The sequence below is a fragment of the Pleurodeles waltl genome, chromosome 11 (assembly GCF_031143425.1).
Source record: "Pleurodeles waltl isolate 20211129_DDA chromosome 11, aPleWal1.hap1.20221129, whole genome shotgun sequence".
NCBI classification, from domain to species: Eukaryota; Metazoa; Chordata; class Amphibia; order Caudata; family Salamandridae; genus Pleurodeles; species Pleurodeles waltl.
In genome coordinates, this window is record NC_090450.1 from 354,984,164 (window position 1) to 355,003,978 (window position 19,815).

General features: G+C 45.8%; 1 protein-coding gene across 2 annotated transcripts in view; it reads right to left on the reverse strand.

Annotated features, from left to right (window-relative positions):
• CROCC2 (ciliary rootlet coiled-coil, rootletin family member 2) overlaps window positions 1–19,815 on the reverse strand; it is an 878,259-nt gene that overhangs the window by 832,988 nt on the left and 25,456 nt on the right. For both annotated transcript variants that reach the window (XM_069213663.1, XM_069213664.1), the window contains exons 2-3: window positions 13,531–13,681; window positions 6,066–6,211 (exon numbers count right to left, since the gene is read on the reverse strand). In XM_069213663.1, the coding sequence (XP_069069764.1) occupies window positions 6,066–6,211; window positions 13,531–13,681 (297 nt within the window). The remainder of the gene's footprint in view (window positions 1–6,065; window positions 6,212–13,530; window positions 13,682–19,815) is intronic.

Consider the following 19,815-nt stretch of genomic DNA (forward strand, 5'->3'; position numbering starts at 1 on the left):
TCCCCAGCACTCTGTCCTGCAGTGCTCAACCCTCTGAGTTGGACTCCGACGTCGTGGGACCCTACTTTGTGCCACCGAGCCAGCTCCGGTTCACAAATCTTCTAAGTGCCTGCTCCGGTACTTCTGTGGGTGCTGCCTGCTTCTGTGGAGGCTCTCTGGGTTGCTGAGCTCTGTCCTCCACCAAGGGGTGACATCCTGGTCATTCCTGGTCCCCAGCAGCACCCAAAAACCTCTACCGCGACCCTTGCAGCTAGCAAGGCTTGCTTGCGGTATTTCTGCCTGGAAACACTTCTGCAACCTTCAGCACACCGTGGGACATCTTCCATCCAAAGGAGAAGTTCCTAGCTCTCTTCGTTGTTGAAGAATCCTTAGCTTCTGCCACCCGGAGGCAGCCTTCTTGCACCTTCATCCGGGGTTTCCTGGGCTCCTGCCCCCTCTGGACACTATTGTGACTCTTGGACTTGGTCCCCTTGCCTTGCAGGTCCTCAGGTCCAGGAATCCGTCTTCAGTGCTTTGCTGGTATTTGTGGTTCTTGCAGAATCCCCCTATCACGATTATTGTGTCCTATTTGGGTAGTAGGGGTACTTTACTCCTACTTTTCAGGGTCTTGGGGTGGGGTATCTTGGACACCCTGACTGTTTTCTTACAGTCCCAGCGACCCTCTACAAGCTCCCATAGGTCTGGGGTCCATTCGTGATTTGCATTCCACTTTTGGAGTATATGGTTTGTGTTGCCCCTAGACCTATGTTTGCCTATTGCATCCTATTGTAATTCTACACGGTTTGCATTACTTTTCTTACTCTTACTTACCTGTTTTGGGTTTGTGTACAAATAACTTGTGTATATTACTTACCTTCTTACTGAGGGTACTCACTGAGATACTTGTGGCATATTGTCATAAAAATAAAGTACCTTTATTTTTAGTAACTCTGAGGATTGTGTTTTCTTGTGATATTGTGCTATATGATATAAGTGGTATAGTAGGACCTTTGCACGTCTCCTTGTTCAGCCTAAGCTTTGCCATAGCTACCTTCTATCAGCCTAAGCTGCTAGAAACACCTCTATTCTACTAATAAGGGATAACTGGGCCTGGCACAGGGTGTAAGTACCACAAGGTACCCACTATAAGCCAGGCCAGCCTCCTACATTGGTGGTGCAGTGTGGGATAAGTACTTGCAACTGCTTTACCACACAGGCCCACTTGGTGAAAACATTAGTAGAGGAATCCCCAACCCACAGACAGATTTGTGTATTGCTGCAAGCTTGGTGGGACAAGCTCTGGAGAGGGGGAGCACCAGGCCCTCTGCGCATTTCAAACAACTTTGATAAAGTGACAGATCATATAGAAGGGGCCTGGATACATCTAAGAAAAAAGATGGGGCTAATAAGGGAATCAAAGAGCAGGGCTTAGGGTCCAGGATTAACATTTTGATGAACATATCACTGTGGCTGACATCCAGGAGTGAACTCTGGTCATTCCCATGAATCTTGCTGTGGGTCAATCAGGTTTGGAGTCCTACCTGCTGTGACAGAAATCCTTCAGGAGGAAGAAGAAGAAAGGGGAGAGATGCCCCTTTCAAAGAAGCAGAACCCCAACATAAAATTTCAAAGACTCAGACACCACATCACATCTTGTGTCTGAAAAAGGACTATAAGTAGGGTCTAAGACCTCAAACCTCAGTCACTTGCCGAGCAGCTAGACAGGCTGTGTGAGTAGGGAAAATCACTGCAAGACTTCCACCTGTGACCAGGACTAGGGTCCCAAGCATGCTAGTCACCCTGCTGGGTGAGGGGACATCACCCAGGGAAACTAAGATCACCTGTCCTGGAGCCTTGAGCACCAGCGCATTCCAAGACTGTGGTGTACCTGTGAGGAACAGGGAGCCCTGACATGACTAAAGCCTATGCAAGGTGGGAGAACAGCATTCCCCACATTGATCAGGCCATAGTATGTGTGCTGGACTAAGTTGGTGACCCAGTGTGCAAGGTGGGTCTTCTGCTCTGCTCCTAAGTTCAATTGCCAGAAGATACCTGATCCCTACACCAATCAAGCCATCACCCATGTGCCAAAATGAATTAGCGACCCTATATGCCAGGAGGGGGTGCGTAGAGTGACTCAAGAAGTATGTCAGGAGAAACCCATCCACTCACAGATTTGGCCATAGCCCATGTGTCGGATTGCCTTGGTGACCCTGTATGCTAGGTGGCATCGCCGTGAATGCCAAAAGGCAGCTTGACTGTACATGTGAGAACCAAAGTGGCGACCCCGTATGCCAGGAGGGGCCGCCAGGGACACAGAGGCAAAGGGGTCTGGGCTGTTGCCAGAGACCAAGAAACTGCTGGGACTATGGTGGGACCATACTGCATTCTGTGTACTGCACGGCAGGAGGCCTGAGGAGCAAGGAGACCACCCCCTATCTCAGTTGAGGAAAAAGTGACTTACCACATGACTGCTGGAGCAGGAGCAACCCCAGCTCCGCAGGCAGCGCAGCTCAAGGGAGAGCTGGCACCTGTCAGGTGCTGCTGTGTGTGATCATGCACAGCGAGACTTTGCCAATCCAGAACAGGACCGCACTGCACAGCCGAAGGGGTTCCCTACCGCCGGAGTGGGTAAGCCAAAGTCCCTCTCCTTTAGTGCTTCGGGGGACATTACACATTTGGTGCTGCAAACCCCTTGACTCTAGTGTCTGAGGGACTAGCTTAGGTCTTGGTGGAGGGGAATACTCCATCACAAACAAGATGGATTTCCCATCCGCCTTTTTACGATCCCATGATATCCTATGGAGATTTTAATAAGGAGGATAGGCTACCAGTCACATTTGTGACAGTATTCCCTCCACCAAGATCCAAATCAGGAACTGAATTTGCTGACAGAGTCCAAGGGACAATCTCTTGAGTACGGCCTAATAGCTTACAATCCCTGGACGCGGTCATCTACGGATGGGGAATAACATTGAATCCGTTGCACTAGAGGTGGAAGGACAGGGAGTGGCCTGATAACTTCTGGAGCCCTGACCTCAAGGGTGTTTTATTTATAGCTTTTGAATGTCAATTACTTTTGCATGTGTAGAATAAGAATTAAATGTTTTTTTATATATATATAAAAAGTATTTTGACTGGACATTTATTTATAGATTGCTCTGGTCACATGTTGAGTTATAAGTCGTGTTCACTGATCTGTATCTGCACTTTCCCCTGAAGGAGCTGTGATGTTACCAGAGTGAGAGCCAGTTGCATGAGTGCTTACTTGGCCCAGTTGAGTGGGATCCATAGCAGGACGGACTCCGCTACATTGGGAGTAAAAGGCCTCAACCACCACAGTTGGGCCCAGTAATTCCTGCTTGCCCCATGGTCGATTGAACGGGGTTCTGATAACAATTTTGTTAATTAACAATACAATGTACAGTATATATCTTTTTCTTTAGTCTATTGGCTTTAAGGGTAAATTCTACTACGCGATTACGGATTTTAGTGATGTGGCGGTAGACTGACAAAGCCAATAGGCTTACCTATACATCTTGATGTGGTGACACCCTGACCAAGTCAATTGTCCTAGCTTATTTAAAATGACACCACCATCATCATCATCATCATCATATTGTGATGTTGCATCTGGTATAGGTAGGGAGGGATTGTGATTATGGGGTCCAAGACCCACTAGAGGAGACCAGTGATATAAGGGTGTCAAAGGTATGTTCACCTACCTGATGTAAATATTTGTAATTAAATGCATAGTATTTAATAGTGTCTGTTGGTGTGTAATATATTGCTTTTATTGAGTGTTGTTGCATACCAGCAAATGGAGATTACTAGCACACACCACCACCCATTGGAAGGCCTTGGACAGCTCTGTTTTGCTGCCCTGAGACGGTCTAGTACAATGGGGTACTTAGGTCCACAATGGTTTCCTTACTGGGAACCATTACTTGAAGGACTCCCATCCATCACAACTAAATAACCCAGTTTCTTACATCAGTTGTCAAGCTGCGTGCCGCATGACTGGAACCATGAGCAGCCAACCCATTAGTAAGAATGTTCTAGCATCGGAGTCCTCCCCATTTCTTTGCATGCTAGCCTCTGCTCTTCAATGTTAACTGCATTGTAAAGTGTTGGTGCTTGACCCTTCTGGCAACACTCTGTCATATCAGGATTCGCTTATCATAAAGTTGTCCTGGGTTAAGGGAGTAGAAAGGTAGGTCCAGGGGTTGCAGGAGGAAGTGGAACAAAGGGGAAGAAAAAAAAACAAAAAAAACCACTTACACCCTTCCGTAAAGCCCTTACTGGTGCACACAGGCTGCCACTGTTTTGCAGCCACCATCCCATCCCGTGTATGCTACACTGGAACTTTTGGGATCTCCTAGCTATGAGCTTGAAGCCTAAAATTGCATCTATGTTATTCCGGATCACCTGTCCATACTCTGTTTAGTTTACAGGTGGTTATGCCCGAAGTAGCGAACAGTGTTCCAATCTTCCTCAGATGTGATGAGCCCAGCTACACTTATGTGGTGCTACAGACCTGCTCTGGTTTTATTTCTCCAGGCAGTTCAGCGCTTGAGATGTCAGGCCTTGATCATGCAGTGGATACGGTGTGGACTCCTCTGGTGCCATGATGGAGGATCCTCTTTGCTCCTTTAATATGGCCATAGGCCTCACCGGGTATCACTGTCAATCTTGTGCCCAGCACTTAGGGGGTCATTATAAACATGGCGGTCCAGACCAGAAATTACCGCCACCGGCATGGCGGTCTGGACCGCCATATTACGAACACAGGGGAGACCGCCGCAGGTGGCCCTCCGCCACCACCAGGCTACCGCCACCAGGAAAACTGACAATGGTGGAGTTCTCTATCCGACAGGGCAGCGCTGGCCTCTGGATAAAGAACCCGTGTTCCTCCAGCCTTTCCCTGGCGGTTTCCCCTGCCAGGGAAAGCCTGGCGAAAGGGGTGCTCTGGGGCCCCTGCACTGCCCATGCACTTGGCATGGGCAGTGCAGGGGCCCCTGTGCACAGCCCCGTCGCGAATGTCACTGCCCGATTTACGGGCAGTGAAATGCACGACGGGTGCTGCTGCACCTGCCGCACTGCGGCATTGACGACGGCTTCATGTGGAGCCGTCGGCAATGTCTTGGCCCAGCATTCCACAGGGCCGGCTGCCGGAAACACTGTTTCCGCCTGCCAGCCCTATGGAATGTTCTTTATTGGGCCGGCAGGGTCCTCAACGGGCTGGCGGTCTGTGTTTAGACTGCCAGCATGAACACGGCAGAAAATCCTGCCGTGTTCATAAAGAGGGCCTTAGTCTTTTGGGCAGGAGGTGAGTGGGTGTCAGTCCTCGACTTTGAGGGCAGCCTCCCGATCCACATATAAAGGCCTGCAATGCAGGAGAGAAAACTGCACCAGGATGGCACAGTTTTCAGGGTCAGTCTTGCCTACGCAGCATCCTCTGCTCTCTTGCATGGCACTCTCTGCCCGAGGTGGCAACAGACTGTCCCATGAGTTACTACTAGTAGTGGTACCACCAACCTCACCCTTTTGGCATACTGGAACACCGAGCTGCATGGGTCACTGCAGATTATCAGGTGTCGGGCAGTTTGACTAAACTGCAGCTGCCACCTTGGTTGCCATAGCCACCCCAAAGAAAACACCCTCTATCTCCCAGAATATCACTTCTACAAAATGAGCACACACTGCTTGGAAGCCTAAGTCGTAACCTGTAGTTTGCACCGGTACCCTTTTATTAGGGTTCGCACACCTCTTTTCTACTTTACTCAATTCTTAGCATGCTTCTCCCGCTACTTTTCCAGTATTGAGACCATAAACCAATGCATTTTAAGGCTTACTACAAGCACCAGTCCTTTGTCCTAAGCCAACATAGAGCTCATCTGTGAATGAACACTCCTAAATCTTCTAACCCTTTTACACTATTATTCAGCAATACACCAATTGTCTTAGGTAGGTGAGCTCCATTTTGGGAAACAAAGTCCAAGTCAGACTTGGAAATGTACATAGCAACTGTAACCTCAGGTTTGACCCAATTTCAGCAAACAGAAGCATTGCAGCAGATGACTTACCCTCTCACAAACAGTATGATGCTTGACTGTGACCTCGTCTCGTTCTGCACTTGTGTGCGCCAGCAGATCTTCCAAGCGGCAGAGCTCCTGCTGCAGAAGGCGGTTTTCTTCTTGTATATTTGTTTTTGTTGCCTGCTCGTCGGCAGCTGAAAGGAAGATAAACCGGTATTCAGAGCCAGGACATGTTGTAAATGTAAAGTCATGGACCCTACGCCCACATATTACAGAAAGGACAGACACAGACACACAGTGGATGCGGGTATAACTGGTCCAAGGCACGTACGTTCAGCCCTTCTTTTATTCACAGGGTCACATGACTGGTGAAGTCTGTTGGATGGGTGTGGGGTGCAGAAACTGCCGCTAGGGAGAGGCAGCAAACGTGACCAGCAAGACACTTTAGTGAAAAGGGCACCTTAACCCATCTTGAAGAAGTCTGTGGTATTCCAAGTTTCAGGTATTGGCGGCAGAGTCTTAAGCTTTGGGTGTGGGCTATTCAGACTGGGGCAATATATAGACAGTGCACTGCTTGCTCCAAGGTCCTGATGTGTGAGTGATTTGAGAGGTACATCTACTTCAACATGGCTACAGTTTGTATTTTTAGAGGGTGCTAGCTTAGGCAGTGCATCCTGTGCCAGAAGGTGTCTGTATTGGAATAAAGTTTTTTAACTTCCCTCAGAGCGCATGTGTGTTTGGCCGGCCGTCTCGGGCCAACCAAACACACATGTGCACAGGGCTCTCTCCACAGTTGCTGGGCTGGAGCGAGCCTTCACAGGTTCCCAGTCGGGCTGGGTGCTCCCAGCTAATCCTGTCTGGGCGCTCCCAGCCAATCCGGACTCTGCTGTAAGCAGCGTCAGGATTGGCAGCAGGGCAGGCTAGGAGCCTCTGCCTGCAGTTGAGAGGGAGTGAGGGGATCACAGGTCTATGAGCCTTTTCAACTAGGTGGACTAGATGCCGGATATTGATGTAGCCCTATTTTGTATAAAACCAACTTGGTCAGGGTCTGTTAAGCCAGGTAAAAAGGGACTCCAAAAGGTTAGCCAGCATTCTGGTATAGAGCTTGGCATCGGTATTGAATAAGGCTACTGGACGATAGGAGTAGCAAAGTGTGGGGTCTTTACCAGCTTTGGGGCTAAGTGTGATCTCTGCATTAGACATGGTCAGTGTAAGGCCCATGGTTTGAGGACAGGATTTGTAAAGTTTAAGCAAGTGGTCTTGGAGTTGTGGTAGGAATATTGCGTAGAAGGACAGTGCAAGGCCATCTGGGCTGAGGGATTTGCCCTTGGGAACCTCTTAATGGACTTTATTGAGTTCTGCCGTATAAATTTGGCCTTAGAAAACAGGCTCTTCTAGATCCTCAAACTGGGAGGCAGTGACTGCCATTAACAGGTCTGGAGTTGGGAGTCTATTGCAGTTTGATCTTCCCCCTGGAGGTGAAGAGGCATTGGCAGAAGGCAAAAAAGGCCTCCGGTTTGTCCGATTCCCTGATGGCCATCTGGGGTTCTCTGTCCTAAGTTTAACAATGTGGGACCTTGTGCGTTGATGTGAACTACGGTCCAGGAGGGTGCCCAAATTGTCTGCTCCCGCCACCTTGTAATACCTCTGCTTATGTCCTAAGAGGGAGTGCTCTGCTTGCTTAATTGTGTGTGCCCGGAGCTGCCCCATAGTATGGCCAGCTCCATTTCACGATTCTCACAGAATGCGGTTTATCAGAGCATTCTAGGGTAAGAATATCTGAGTTTCACCTCAAAGAGACTATGGTGATGAACGAGATGGTGCCTCGTATGGTGGCTGTTAATCCATTTTAAAGAGTATTTTGGAGGGGGAGTGGGGGGGGGGGGGAGGGAGGAGTATCTGGGAAGGAGTTGAGCCTGAAGTATTTGGTGATAGCGTCTTATAGCCAATTTGTCTACTGGGTCTCGCAGGCGATCGGGGAGAGGGGCCAATGTGAAGGGACATGGGTTCTGCCCACACGCGGAGTCCAAGAAAGCTCTACGGGTGCGTGGTCAGAGATAGAGATATCGGAAATTCATGCAGAGGTAAGGTTTGCAGGAAGGAGGAGGTGATAAAGAGTTAGTCAATGCGGGAATAGAAGAGTTGCACATGCTATTAGAAGGGTTAATCCATCGTGTCTGGGTGTAGATAGCGCCAGACAGACATCGACTAGGTATGAGTCAGAAAATTCCTCTTAAGCAGTTTGAAATTGGCTCCCGTTCCCTGTGCATGTGCAGTGCCCCTATACATTTCTGGGTCCCAGACCAAGTCTCCCACAATAATGTCACCCATGACTGATCTCAGTTGTCCTGCAAGTGTCTGTCGTATGAATGTACCCTGCGCTTGGTTTGGGGCATAAAGGGTGAGGAGCGTCAAGTGTGCCCTGCCTAATTTAACCGTCAATGTAAGGAAGCGCCCACTTAGGTCTCTAGTAGTTTTAGTAGCCTTGTGTAAAAACCCATTTTACAGAGAAAGGCGACTCCCAAAGTCTTAGAGTCAGTATAAGCCCAGTGCTGGTGCTAGTATTTGGGGGGTGCCATGTTGTGACAATCCGTTTTAAGCAAGTGCGTTTCCTGCAGGAAGAGTAGTTATGGGTCCTGCTGCAGAAAATAGCGTCAAACCGGTCACCATTTGCAGGGGGGTTAAGCTCATGAACATTAAGAGATAATAACTTCAGATCATGTGTGCTGTCCATGAGGGGAGTAGAAGGTACAATGTGTGCTAAAGAACAAAAAAAATAAAAAAAGGCGGTAACTCAGAGGTGGTTGTTTGTGAAAGGGTCTGTGTTTGATCCATTGAGCACCTGTGGGGAATTGTGTAGCAGCTTGGAGATCTAGCAGGGAAGACCTTGGTGTAGAACAAGATGAGAAGGATTTAAAGGGACCAAAACAAGTGAACCGATCCACTATGGGTCAAGGGAGATAATCTGACCCTATAGAGGTGCCACCCTCAATGGAGATAAAGCTCAGTTTATGAAATGCACATACCCTGGAGTGGTAGTTGTTCAAAATGCAAGAAATATCAAATAGATCCTGACAGCCCGAGTTCCAGGCTGTGGGCCATGCAAAGGATACAAATGGTGTGTAAGTCAGTGGGAGCCAGTCTCAGTTCCAGGCCAGGACCTGAGCATAGGCCATGGTCATCAGTTCTCTTCGGCTGAGGGGCGCAAGGGTTCCTTCTTCCGATTCTGGAGGTGTGCGATAATGTACTCTCTCTCTCTGGGAGGCCTGGGCGGTCTTACGATAGTAGCCGCGTCAATGGACCATGCGTCATTGGGATTGCCAAGCATCAGAGGACGTGGAAGAGGGAAGTGAGGCATCTCTGCTGGGGAGATACGCCGGTAGACCCAGGATTGTTCTAACTACTGCTAACGAGCATACAATGAGTTGCTTTCCATTCTATGTGAATAGTAGGCCGAAGGGGTGGGTCCATTGATATTTAGTATCCTGGGCTCGCAAATGCTCAGTCACAAGCTTAAAGTCTCTCCTCTTCTTCAGAGTCAAGGGGGAGACGTCTTGATAAATCTGAACAGTGTTCTCAGAATACCAAGTGTGCTTTCCCCCTTGAGGCCTTGAGTACTGCCTCCTTGTCCTGGAAGTAATGGATCCTGGTAATGATGTCATGGGGTGCATTAGGCCTTTCAGGCGCTGGTGTTACACTATGTGCTCTGTCCAGAACGAGGGGTCCCCCCCCCCCCCACTGTAACACCCCTAAAAGACCTCAAGAGGTCCCTGGTAAAAGACATGTTCTCCCTATACACCATGCAGAATGCCTCTGATGTACAGGTTATTGCTGTGGTCTCTGTTCTCCCGGCCCTCCTGCTTGGTTTGGAGCTCAATATATTATTCTTCCAATGCATTGAGTAGTCACCATAGCTCCTCCTGGTCCCCTGCTCGACAGTCCATGGTGCGCTCCAGAGCATCTATGCTTTCTCCCTCTGCTGTCATGTCTTTGTGTAGTTCATTGAGGCAGCTCTTGAAGTCTGTTTTTAAGGAGCCAATCTCCTGGCAATGCCCGCTAGGAACTTCTCCATATAGTCCTTTGTGATGGAGAGAGCAGGAGGGACCGATGCAGTCTGCCCAGAGGGCTCCCCATTACCACTCATGTCGGCCAGTGGAGCTTTGGCCCAGAGGGAGACCAGCAAGCTGTCTTTAGCAGGTTTGCCTCTGGGTTTAGTAAGCAAAGTGGCAGTCTTGCAAGTTCCGGAGGTGCAAATCCCAAAGAGGCAGGATGGGGGGTGGGAGGAGTTGCTTCACTTCTGAAGTAAATAGTAGAAACTATCAGCCTGTTCGTGTAGAGTTTGCAAAAGTTTTCATGTCTTCCAGCTCCTTCCCGCACAAGGAGGCCCCCGATGTCTTGCTGGTAAACTACCAGTATATGAAAGACTACTGTTGCGTAGGTTCTCATTATCCAATGACACTACTGGAGTTGGGCAGCAGAATCACCTAAACTGTGAGGCACTGAGTGCAATCCCACACAATGTGATGCCTGTCAGCCGAATCCAGGTTTTTCCAGCCAACCTGCAGTGCCTCATCTCCACCCGAGAGCGGGGATGATTGTGGCAACAGGGCGAATAATCACTCTTCAGGGGTATCGTGGTCAATCAGATCTCATCGCCTTTCTCTCAGTTACATTAGTCTCACACAGGCAAAGACTAACAAAAGCAGAGTATAGTATAGTATAGTATAGGCTCTGAGTGCCAGTGCCAGCAGGTGACATCAGAGACCCCTCCTGATAGGTCCATACCTAATAAGGTAGTCAATCCCCGTCTCAGAGCTATTTAGGGTCTCTCCTGTGGGTTCTCTTCAGATTCTGCTTGCAAGCTTCCTTAAGGAATCCTCTGCAACTACTACTTCATCCTCCGACCTCGGAACAACCACAGCCTGCTCCAGGAACTGCAGTAACAGCAACAAAGTATCCACAAGGGATACTTTTCTTCTGCAACTTCAGTTCCAGCCAGCAACTGCAACAGTTTCCACCTTTGTGCACGCTCTGGTTACTCCCTGTCTTCATCCTGCACTAGAAGGACTGAAGAACTCTCCTGTTGGCTGACGAAGTCACTCCCCTGCTCACGCAGGCACCTTCCAAGAAGACGACCGGTACCCTTGGACCCCTCTCACAGCAACGGGCGTGCTCTTAAGGACACAGAGAGTGCACCCCATCGACATAGACTGTCCCGAGGTCCTGCTGATGCAATTTGGAGGAGGTAAGATCTTGCCTTCCCTGAGAGATGGTACCCCTGTGTACTGCGTCTTCATCTCCTGAGGCCTCTGTGCACTATTTCTATAATTCCTTCGTGCACAGCCTGGCCCAGGTCCCCAGCACTCCATCCTGTGACGCTCAACTCGCTGAGTTGTACTTCAGCTTCGTGGGACGTTCCTTTGTTGTGCTGCACCAACCGTGTTTTGCACCTCCTTTGTCCCAGTGTCCTGGGACTCCCGTGGGTGCTGCCTGGCATTCTGAGGGCTCTCTAAAGTGCTGAGAGCCCCCTCTTCCTCCTCACACAGAGTTGAGGCCCCCAGGTCCCTCCTGGGTCCAGCTAGCGCCATTTTGACGTAAAAGGTACTTTTGTCGTAACCAAGGCTTGTTGGCGACTTCCAACACGAAATCACGTCTGCATCCATCTTCACGTCCTGGGACATCTTTTGCATCACGCAGGAACCCGCTGGCATCTTCCTAGGGTGCATTCCTGCAGTCTTCAACTAAGTGGGGACTCTTCTTTTGCGCCCTATTCTGGGTTGGCAGGGGCTCCTGTCCTTCCTGGAACTTCTTTCGACTTTTGGACTTGGTCCCCTTCTTTTGCAGGTCTTCAGGTCCAGGAATCCAGCAGTAGTTCTTTGCAGACTTGTTTGCTTACTGCAATATCCCAATCACGAGGTGTAGTGTGTCCTAAGGAAACATGCAGTACTTAACGCCTGCTTTTCTGGGCTCTGGGGTGGGGTAATTTACTTACCTTTACTGTATCTTAGTCTCCCAGCGATTCTGCGAACACTACACTTGTCTAGGGGGGGAATTTGTGATTTGCATTCCACTTTCTTAGTATATGGTTTGTGTTGCCACTAGACCTATTTTCTCCCATTGCATTCTATAGCATTTCCTATTGTTTGCACCATCCTATGACCATTTCCTTGTCTAATTTTGGTGTCTAGTATATATTTTCTGTATAATACTTACCTCCAGAAGGAGCATTGTCTCTAAAATATGTTTGGTACTGTGTCACCCAAATAAATACCTTTATCTTTGGTAACACTGAGTATTCACTTTACTTGGGTAGGAGTACTGTGTAACTATGAGTGGTATTGCATGAGCTTTGCATGTCTCCTAGTTCGGCCTAAGCTGCTCTGCTATAGCTACCTCTATCGGCCTAAGCTGCTAGAACACTACTACATTTCACTAATAAGGGATAACTGGACCTGGTGTAAGTACCCAAGGTACCCACTACAAACCAGGCCAGCCTCCTACAGGTACCAGATTTAGAATCTGGTGTATACAATAGAGGTTTTGCATGGAAGTCATGCATAATATATAGAATTATAAATGGGTAAAAGTGAAATACAAGGATGTTTTTCACTGAGAGGTTATGAATAATATCAAATAGACAACGAAAGTGAAACTAGAGTTACTGTGATGTCACTCAGAATCCAGATGTGATAAATATCCTCATAATTCACGGTTACCCATCTATAATTTTATGTTATCTATGGCTCCAAAATCCATCTGTCCATGCTTTCAACTGCTACACAGTAATGGGGGAACCATACACAACATGGACTCTGTGGTGTATCCCTATCCCAAAGGTTAAAAATAAAAACCTTAACTGCCATCCTTAACCAACCTCCACCACCTTCCCTGATTTCCTTCCACCTCTTGCAGCAGCGCTTTAGTCAACGTAGATAATCAGAGCGGTTCTGGCAGGTTTTCAGAAAGCCTTGTTAGGTTGGTCTGGAAAGCCTTTATAACATCAAATCAGAAGGTAACCAGTTTTTCTTATCAACTGTTGCCATATCATAGGAGTGTGTTATGGCATTTAGAAACTGAAATAAATGACAGAGGCTCTCTATGAGAGCAATACCTAACACAGATGAAGATACCTCTTCTTGCAATCATCTGCCATTAACCATTTATCATGCCATAGCCTAATCATGTTAAAGATGATTTTTTTTTAGGGGGAACCCACATCTCATGAGCAGATTACTCTGTTGGTGAACAACCCTTTCCTGGACAAAGAATACAAGTACCCTGTGCAGGAAAACATACCAGGCAATCCAAAAATGTTGAAATGAGAAAGCACAGCATCACATGGTTGTTGCAAAAAGGACTTCAACCATGGACACAATGATTGCCATTGTTGTGTTGTGTTGACTGAAACGTAATTGGAACGCCACATGACCTAAGAATGAGTGTGCTGTGTTTGGTGGATTTGGTATATGGGTATCTTCTGTGTCCCCCTTCTTCTCCCATTTTAGCAGTGTACCTTCACATGCATCCTCTGACAGGTTCTCTGTGATGATCTGTCTAATTCGAACAGGGACTGAGGTGAAGCTGGATCTTTCCCCTTCACCACGGATGGCCAGCCCCCTGTCGTCTCTGGCTGCTTCAGGATTCAGAACAGTATCCTCCAATCTCTGAGAAAATAAATAATAAGCGCTATTAATTCTAAGCTTAACAGGTAATACCTTTTGGTCAATAAGAATCTGACGCGGCTTTAACCATGAATTATACTATTTTTATGTGCTTCTGTTTTAAAGTGACACATCTGCATCAAAATACTTGGACCCTGCAGTCTTTTCTTTGTAGGCATGGTAATGGAAACCCCATTTGCTAATGAAGGTGGACTCAGTGTGGAGACATTCTAGAAGGCATAATTTACGCTATCTAGGTGGGGCATCGGTCACATGGACAATGGAAGACCTCTTTAATGAGGCGTGAGGAAGAAGGTCCCATCAGTTATGGAGAAAATATAATATTAAGTAACAGAAGCTAGATAATGCTATTTGTGCTGCTATTACCACAGGAACTGTTAGATTATACCCCCACCCAAAAAAATTCCAGGGGAGCCATGAAAATATATTCCAAAAGGGAACTGCTAATTCAATTAACACTCCTAAATGGGAGTATTGCCATATGGATGATCACTTTCTATGATTTTTTTTATTATATTTACTTTGCACTGTGTGATCCCGTTTTCTGTACAAACCTTTTTATGTATTCTCATTAGTACTACAGTTATATTCTTAGGGCCTGAGTTGCTGTCCTGCTGACCCTATAAACACCATTGACATAAAAGAGGCATAAGCATTAATAAATTAGTCCTGTAGGAGACATCAAGAAATCTGATGGACTTCTTAGACTACCCATATTCTTCGTCATCGATTGTACTGTATAATCGGACCTCAATACTGCCTTATGGATGATCACTTCATACGATTTCTTTCATAATTTCATTGCACCATGCGATCACATTATTTCACAAAAGTACCATTGTTGTTTATGGTAGATCATTTGTGTACAGTGTTTAAATCATCTTGACACATGAAGAAAGTTTACACTGAAAACTGGTCGTCACTGATATTCATTTATCTAGGATTGTACTCATTGACAATCCAAAACTACTGAACGAGTATCTTGCTAAATTAAAACCAGAGAGGTGCTTGTTTTTTCCATTGTATACCATGCCCCTTTGGTATATGGGTAGCTTCTGTGCCCCCTTCTCACAATTTGTCAGCCGTCATGGCCAGACGGCATCTGGGCACACACTCGCATCCGCCTTTGCATTCCCACACGGACATGCTCTTTAGGCAGATTCACCTGCCCGCGTTCCTCCCAAAGGCTTCACCAGAAGAGTCGTCCTCCTCGCTCATTGTTGAAAGTCAGTCTCTTGCATTTGCGGCTTTGGTTACGCGGTGGTGGCATCATTGATTGCTACATTACACGCCCGCTATTCACTTCTGGACTGCAGTAAGCCTTCCTTCCCGTCAGATACCCGATCAGTAAGTTATTCTAACTTTTCTATCTTTCAATTATTTTTAACTTAATGTTGTTTTCGTCCTTTTCCTATTGTACGCTATCTGGTCCCCATAGCCCATTGATTAGTTCTTGGATGTAGCAGTTCAATGCTTCTTTAATTGGTGGCTCTTTGCCAGTCCATTGTCCGTAAGTGGCAGTTTACATATTTCTTTTTCACATTTGGGGGCAGACTTTAAACACATTTTTACTATTTTATTCTCTCCAGAATCTGGACCTTGTCGGGATCGGATACAACAGTAAGTCACTAATTTTTTGCGCTCTGCATGTATAAATTCACCCGATTTAGGAACTGGTCACCTGCTTCCCTACGTAACTATTTTCTTTACCTGTTTTATACCCGTTTTCATGTCAAATTTTTTTCTGCATTTTCACTAACACTTTAGTTATATTCTTGTGGACCTACTTTCACTCTTTGAGTGAATGTCTTGATGACCCTATAAATACCTTCTGGGTTGAAGCACCTTTGACGGGAACAATATAGAAGCATTAATAACTTGGTCCTGCAGGAGACGTCAAGAAATCTGATGGACTTGTTTGACTAGCCATGTTCTTATTCACTGATTGGCTCTCATTCACAATCCAAAATAACCAAACGAGTAGCTTGTAAATAACAAGCATTTGCAGTGCAACAGGTTTCGCATTTCATGTAGTTAGAACTATTAGCGTTGTAAACTCCTAACCAGACTTTTTTTGCCACATTAAATGGAAAAAAAACTAGCACAATTGCACTGTGAAATAAAGAGAAAAAGTAGTCCAGAAACCATACGGAAAACATGCAGTCTCCTAGGTTTCCAGTAGCTGGTTGGCACGCTCAAGGAGGGCTAAACACCGGAAAAGGCATGACGTATGCATGCCTTACACTAATGAAAGCGATTCCTTTCTGCCGCCATACAACAGAATTTCATGTTAATCAAAGCGAAAAAATAAAATAAGAGTTAGTTCGGGTAAAAATATTTTTACTCAGACTTTGGCAGGTTGTGATTTATTTGTGCATTTCGGTTCAAAACACGAAACCAATGTTGGTAAAATGTACATGTTTTAAAACCACCAACAAATGGTGACAAAGCAAATCTATAAATCATCACAAAATACTTTTGTAATTAGCAGATGTTTTATCATTAATTTAATGATTCTTGGAAACTTTTAGAACGCGCAAATAGAGAGACAGCGGTTAAAACTATTTTTTTTTTTTTTTAAACTCATTTGATAAGCAATGCAGAGTTTGGGGTTGGAAGAGATCCATAGTATTGTTGGTGAAAATACTATTTAGCCGTTCGCCTTAAGGTGCTCTGAAATGGATACATTTTGGTGCTAATTGTGCCGTTTAATAGCCAGGCAGATATGTGATGTAGAAGCATAAATAACCGATCACTTTATATATATATAAATGTCAAACTCTATTCAGTGTTTTTTTAAATGGTAATATTGTTTCCTATTTGCTTCATTTATCCCTACAATATTATTCTACATTTGCTTTAGGTAGTTTCATAAATGATACTATTATGGGTATCATGCAAAAAAAAAAAAAACAATTGGGACTGCAACTTAACTGACATATAAAACAGTGGGATGGAGGAAATGAACTGTCATTACTGATCAAGAGGAATGCGACGCACCCATAAATATTATTTACCAGATTACATTAAACAGTTTTCATATGTTCATAGAGGAGGCAGTTGAATAAGCATGATGCACGGGGCGTTCAAACAAAGCCATTCCACAAAAATAAACGCCAGCGCCAGTGGAGTGCACTAACAGCGCTTCTTTATAAAGGGTGGGGGTTGACACTGCAAAGCACTGTGAAGCTTTGGTGCACATGTGAAAGCGATCGATGCTCGCGGCTTCTACCCACTGATTTGACAGGGGCAGCAGCTCCCAACCAACCACCAAGTGCAGTCTTTGGTTTGGACCACAGTGTGACTCATTTTATGCCTCCTGGATTTGAACTGCTGTCTGCTAGTGCCTAGAACCACCAAACATGAAGACTCTTCCCAAATTCACATTAAGTACATCGACTCAGGCATACTGCAACGTAAAGTGGATTTCGTACTAGGACTTGGCCTTGCTAGGGATGTCATCAATATTGGGTTTCTTGGAAGGAAGTGACGTCATGATTCTGCGTGCCACGCTACCCAGGGCCATAATTTAGTCCTGGTGCAAAAACAGCACAGGGGACGGGTTTTGCAATTAGGCTGGTTAAGTGTATCGTTTTCTTAGCCTAATGTATCTGCGTACCTGGTCGTGGATGTGTGTTTGTGTTAATTTACTATAAGTCATTCTACCTCGCTCTGGAAGAAATACCCTGGATATACAGACCCAGCAAGCTGCACAGCGACATGCCGGCCTGAAGTGTTTCATCTCTCATTCGATGGGAACAAAGCAGCCGTTACATCTTGTGATTTAAAACATTAAAATGCACTCTCTAGTGTTTCAACATAAAATGCCAGGCTGCCAAGCAATTAACGTTAAAACGTTAAACATTAAAAATGTTAAAATGCACACAGAGTGATGCACTCGGAACATGGAGAGTTCATGAACAGCACAAAATCCTATGGTTCAGACCAACTCTTTAAAAATAAGAGGAACAAGCATTTGGAATGCAATAATCTTGTGTTTGCTCAAGTTAGAGCTCATACTGTTGTAAATTACTGACTGGACTTTTATTGCCACACAGACTGAAAACAACAAAAGGAAGAGAGCGAGGGTGAGCTGGCCCTGGAAAAGCCCCCCTCTGCTGTTGGTTTATGTTTACAGAGGGAGCTGGTGGGGAGGAGGGACTGAACAAGCAGCCACACTGTTGAGGTGAAACAGGCAAATGCCAAAAAAGGTCCCTTACAGAAGAGATTAACAGGACATAGCGTAATTACACAGCACTTTGTGCTGCTCCCAAAGTGAAAAAAGGCAGGACAAAGAGGCAAACTGACCACTAGCAAGCAAGGATTTTTGAAGGACACTGCAACTAACAAATCAGAACGCTGGAACTCACTCTATTGTATACTTTAGTATACAGCAGGCCGAACGCTAACGCTCGACCTAAAAACCAGAGAGGTTTTTTTTTTTTAATACAGGCTTAACTCAAAACAAGAAATCCTGCACAAAGGATTTGACGGTACAGTTACAAAATCTAAATAACTCTGTGTAATTCACAAAACTGCTCTGCATACAAATGAAGCGGAAATTGCACTATACAGAATACTGCAGTAGTTAAACAAGCATTTGCCATGCAACAGGTATTGCATTTGCTCGAGTTAGAGCTTCTAGCGCTGTAAACTGCAAACCGGACTTTTCTTGCCACACAAATGAAAAGGAAAAAAAGCGCCACAATTGCGCTATGTAAAAAGGTGCGCTATTGCACTGAAATTGAAAACGGAAAAACCCAGCGCGATCGCACTGCATGGAAAATAAAAGGATAAAGTAGTCCGGAAGCCATGCTGAAAACATAGAGCCTCATATGTTTTCAGTAGTTTACCGGTGCTGTGTAGGTAGGCTAAACACCAGAAAAGGCATGACGTATGCATACCTTTCACAAATTAAAGCAAGCAAATTTTAAAAGGAAAGTCCACGAACCAAAGAAAGTGACTGACGTGACATGGTCGTGGTTAGAAGCTCAATGAGAAATACAGCAGGGGACTGAGCGCTTTGCGCTGACCCCTAAAAAGCAACTAGCCTCCAGTGTAGTCTATGATGTGGGCACTGTGTTACGGGCAGTCATGCTGTAAAAGTGCACTGTAGCCATGGTCTCGCAAAAAGTATGCCATCGGTCCAGGCATTAGCTGCAGGAGAATCTGGTATAGGACTGCTTGTGAGGAGCGCAAACGTCGGTACAAGATTCAAGATTCAGTGGAGTCTTAAAATAAAGGTTAATTTGAAAGATCCATCTACCTTATACCCCAAGTGCACTTTAGAACATTTAAAAATCAATATTTTGAAAAACAAGAGAGCACTGTGTGATTTTGTGTTAGGCTCACGCTATAGAATTGTAGGGGTAAGTCAAACACACTCAGGAGCCAGCATGAGTCCAAAGGCAGCAGCAGTGAGAGAAACAGAGCGTTTGGATTCGGCCACTCTATTCTAAGAATGAGGAGTGCTGGAATGTACAATGTGTTACACATCTGCAGTTTCTTTCAAGGTTTGAGGCACATGGTGATACAATACACCTAACACCTGCTTGGCAGCAAGTAAAATTGGGGAGGTCTCTAAATCCGCGTACTCACTCTTTAGGCTGAACACCACTTCACCTGTGAGAAGGGGTCACATGGATGAAAGGAACAGAAAGACTTTCAGGGATAAACTGAACGCACTGTTTTCCGGACCACCTCTGGAACGGTTGTTGAGGTGGAAGAGGGAGTGTGTTCAAAATTGTTAGCAAGGCTTTAGAATCAATTTCACATTGGACAGGCATGTAACACTAATTAACTAACAAATTACCTCAAAATTACACTCTTTAAAGCCAAAAGCTGAACACTTATCTGATTAGATTCATTTGGCCAACAATGCTCCTTACCGTTTGTTGTGGATTCTTAAAAGCTTTACAGAGTCCATGAGTTATACCAAGGAGATGATTCCCCCCCCACAACTCAAGCGTAGCCTTGAATTCTCCAAACCAAAATTCAAACTCTAACAATACTAAATGTTCTTAATCTGCTTCACAGAGCAACTCCTCTTCTGCACACCTAGCTACTGTGACTTCTAGCAGTACCCTTTTGCTAAGACCAATAAGCATTAAGCTAAT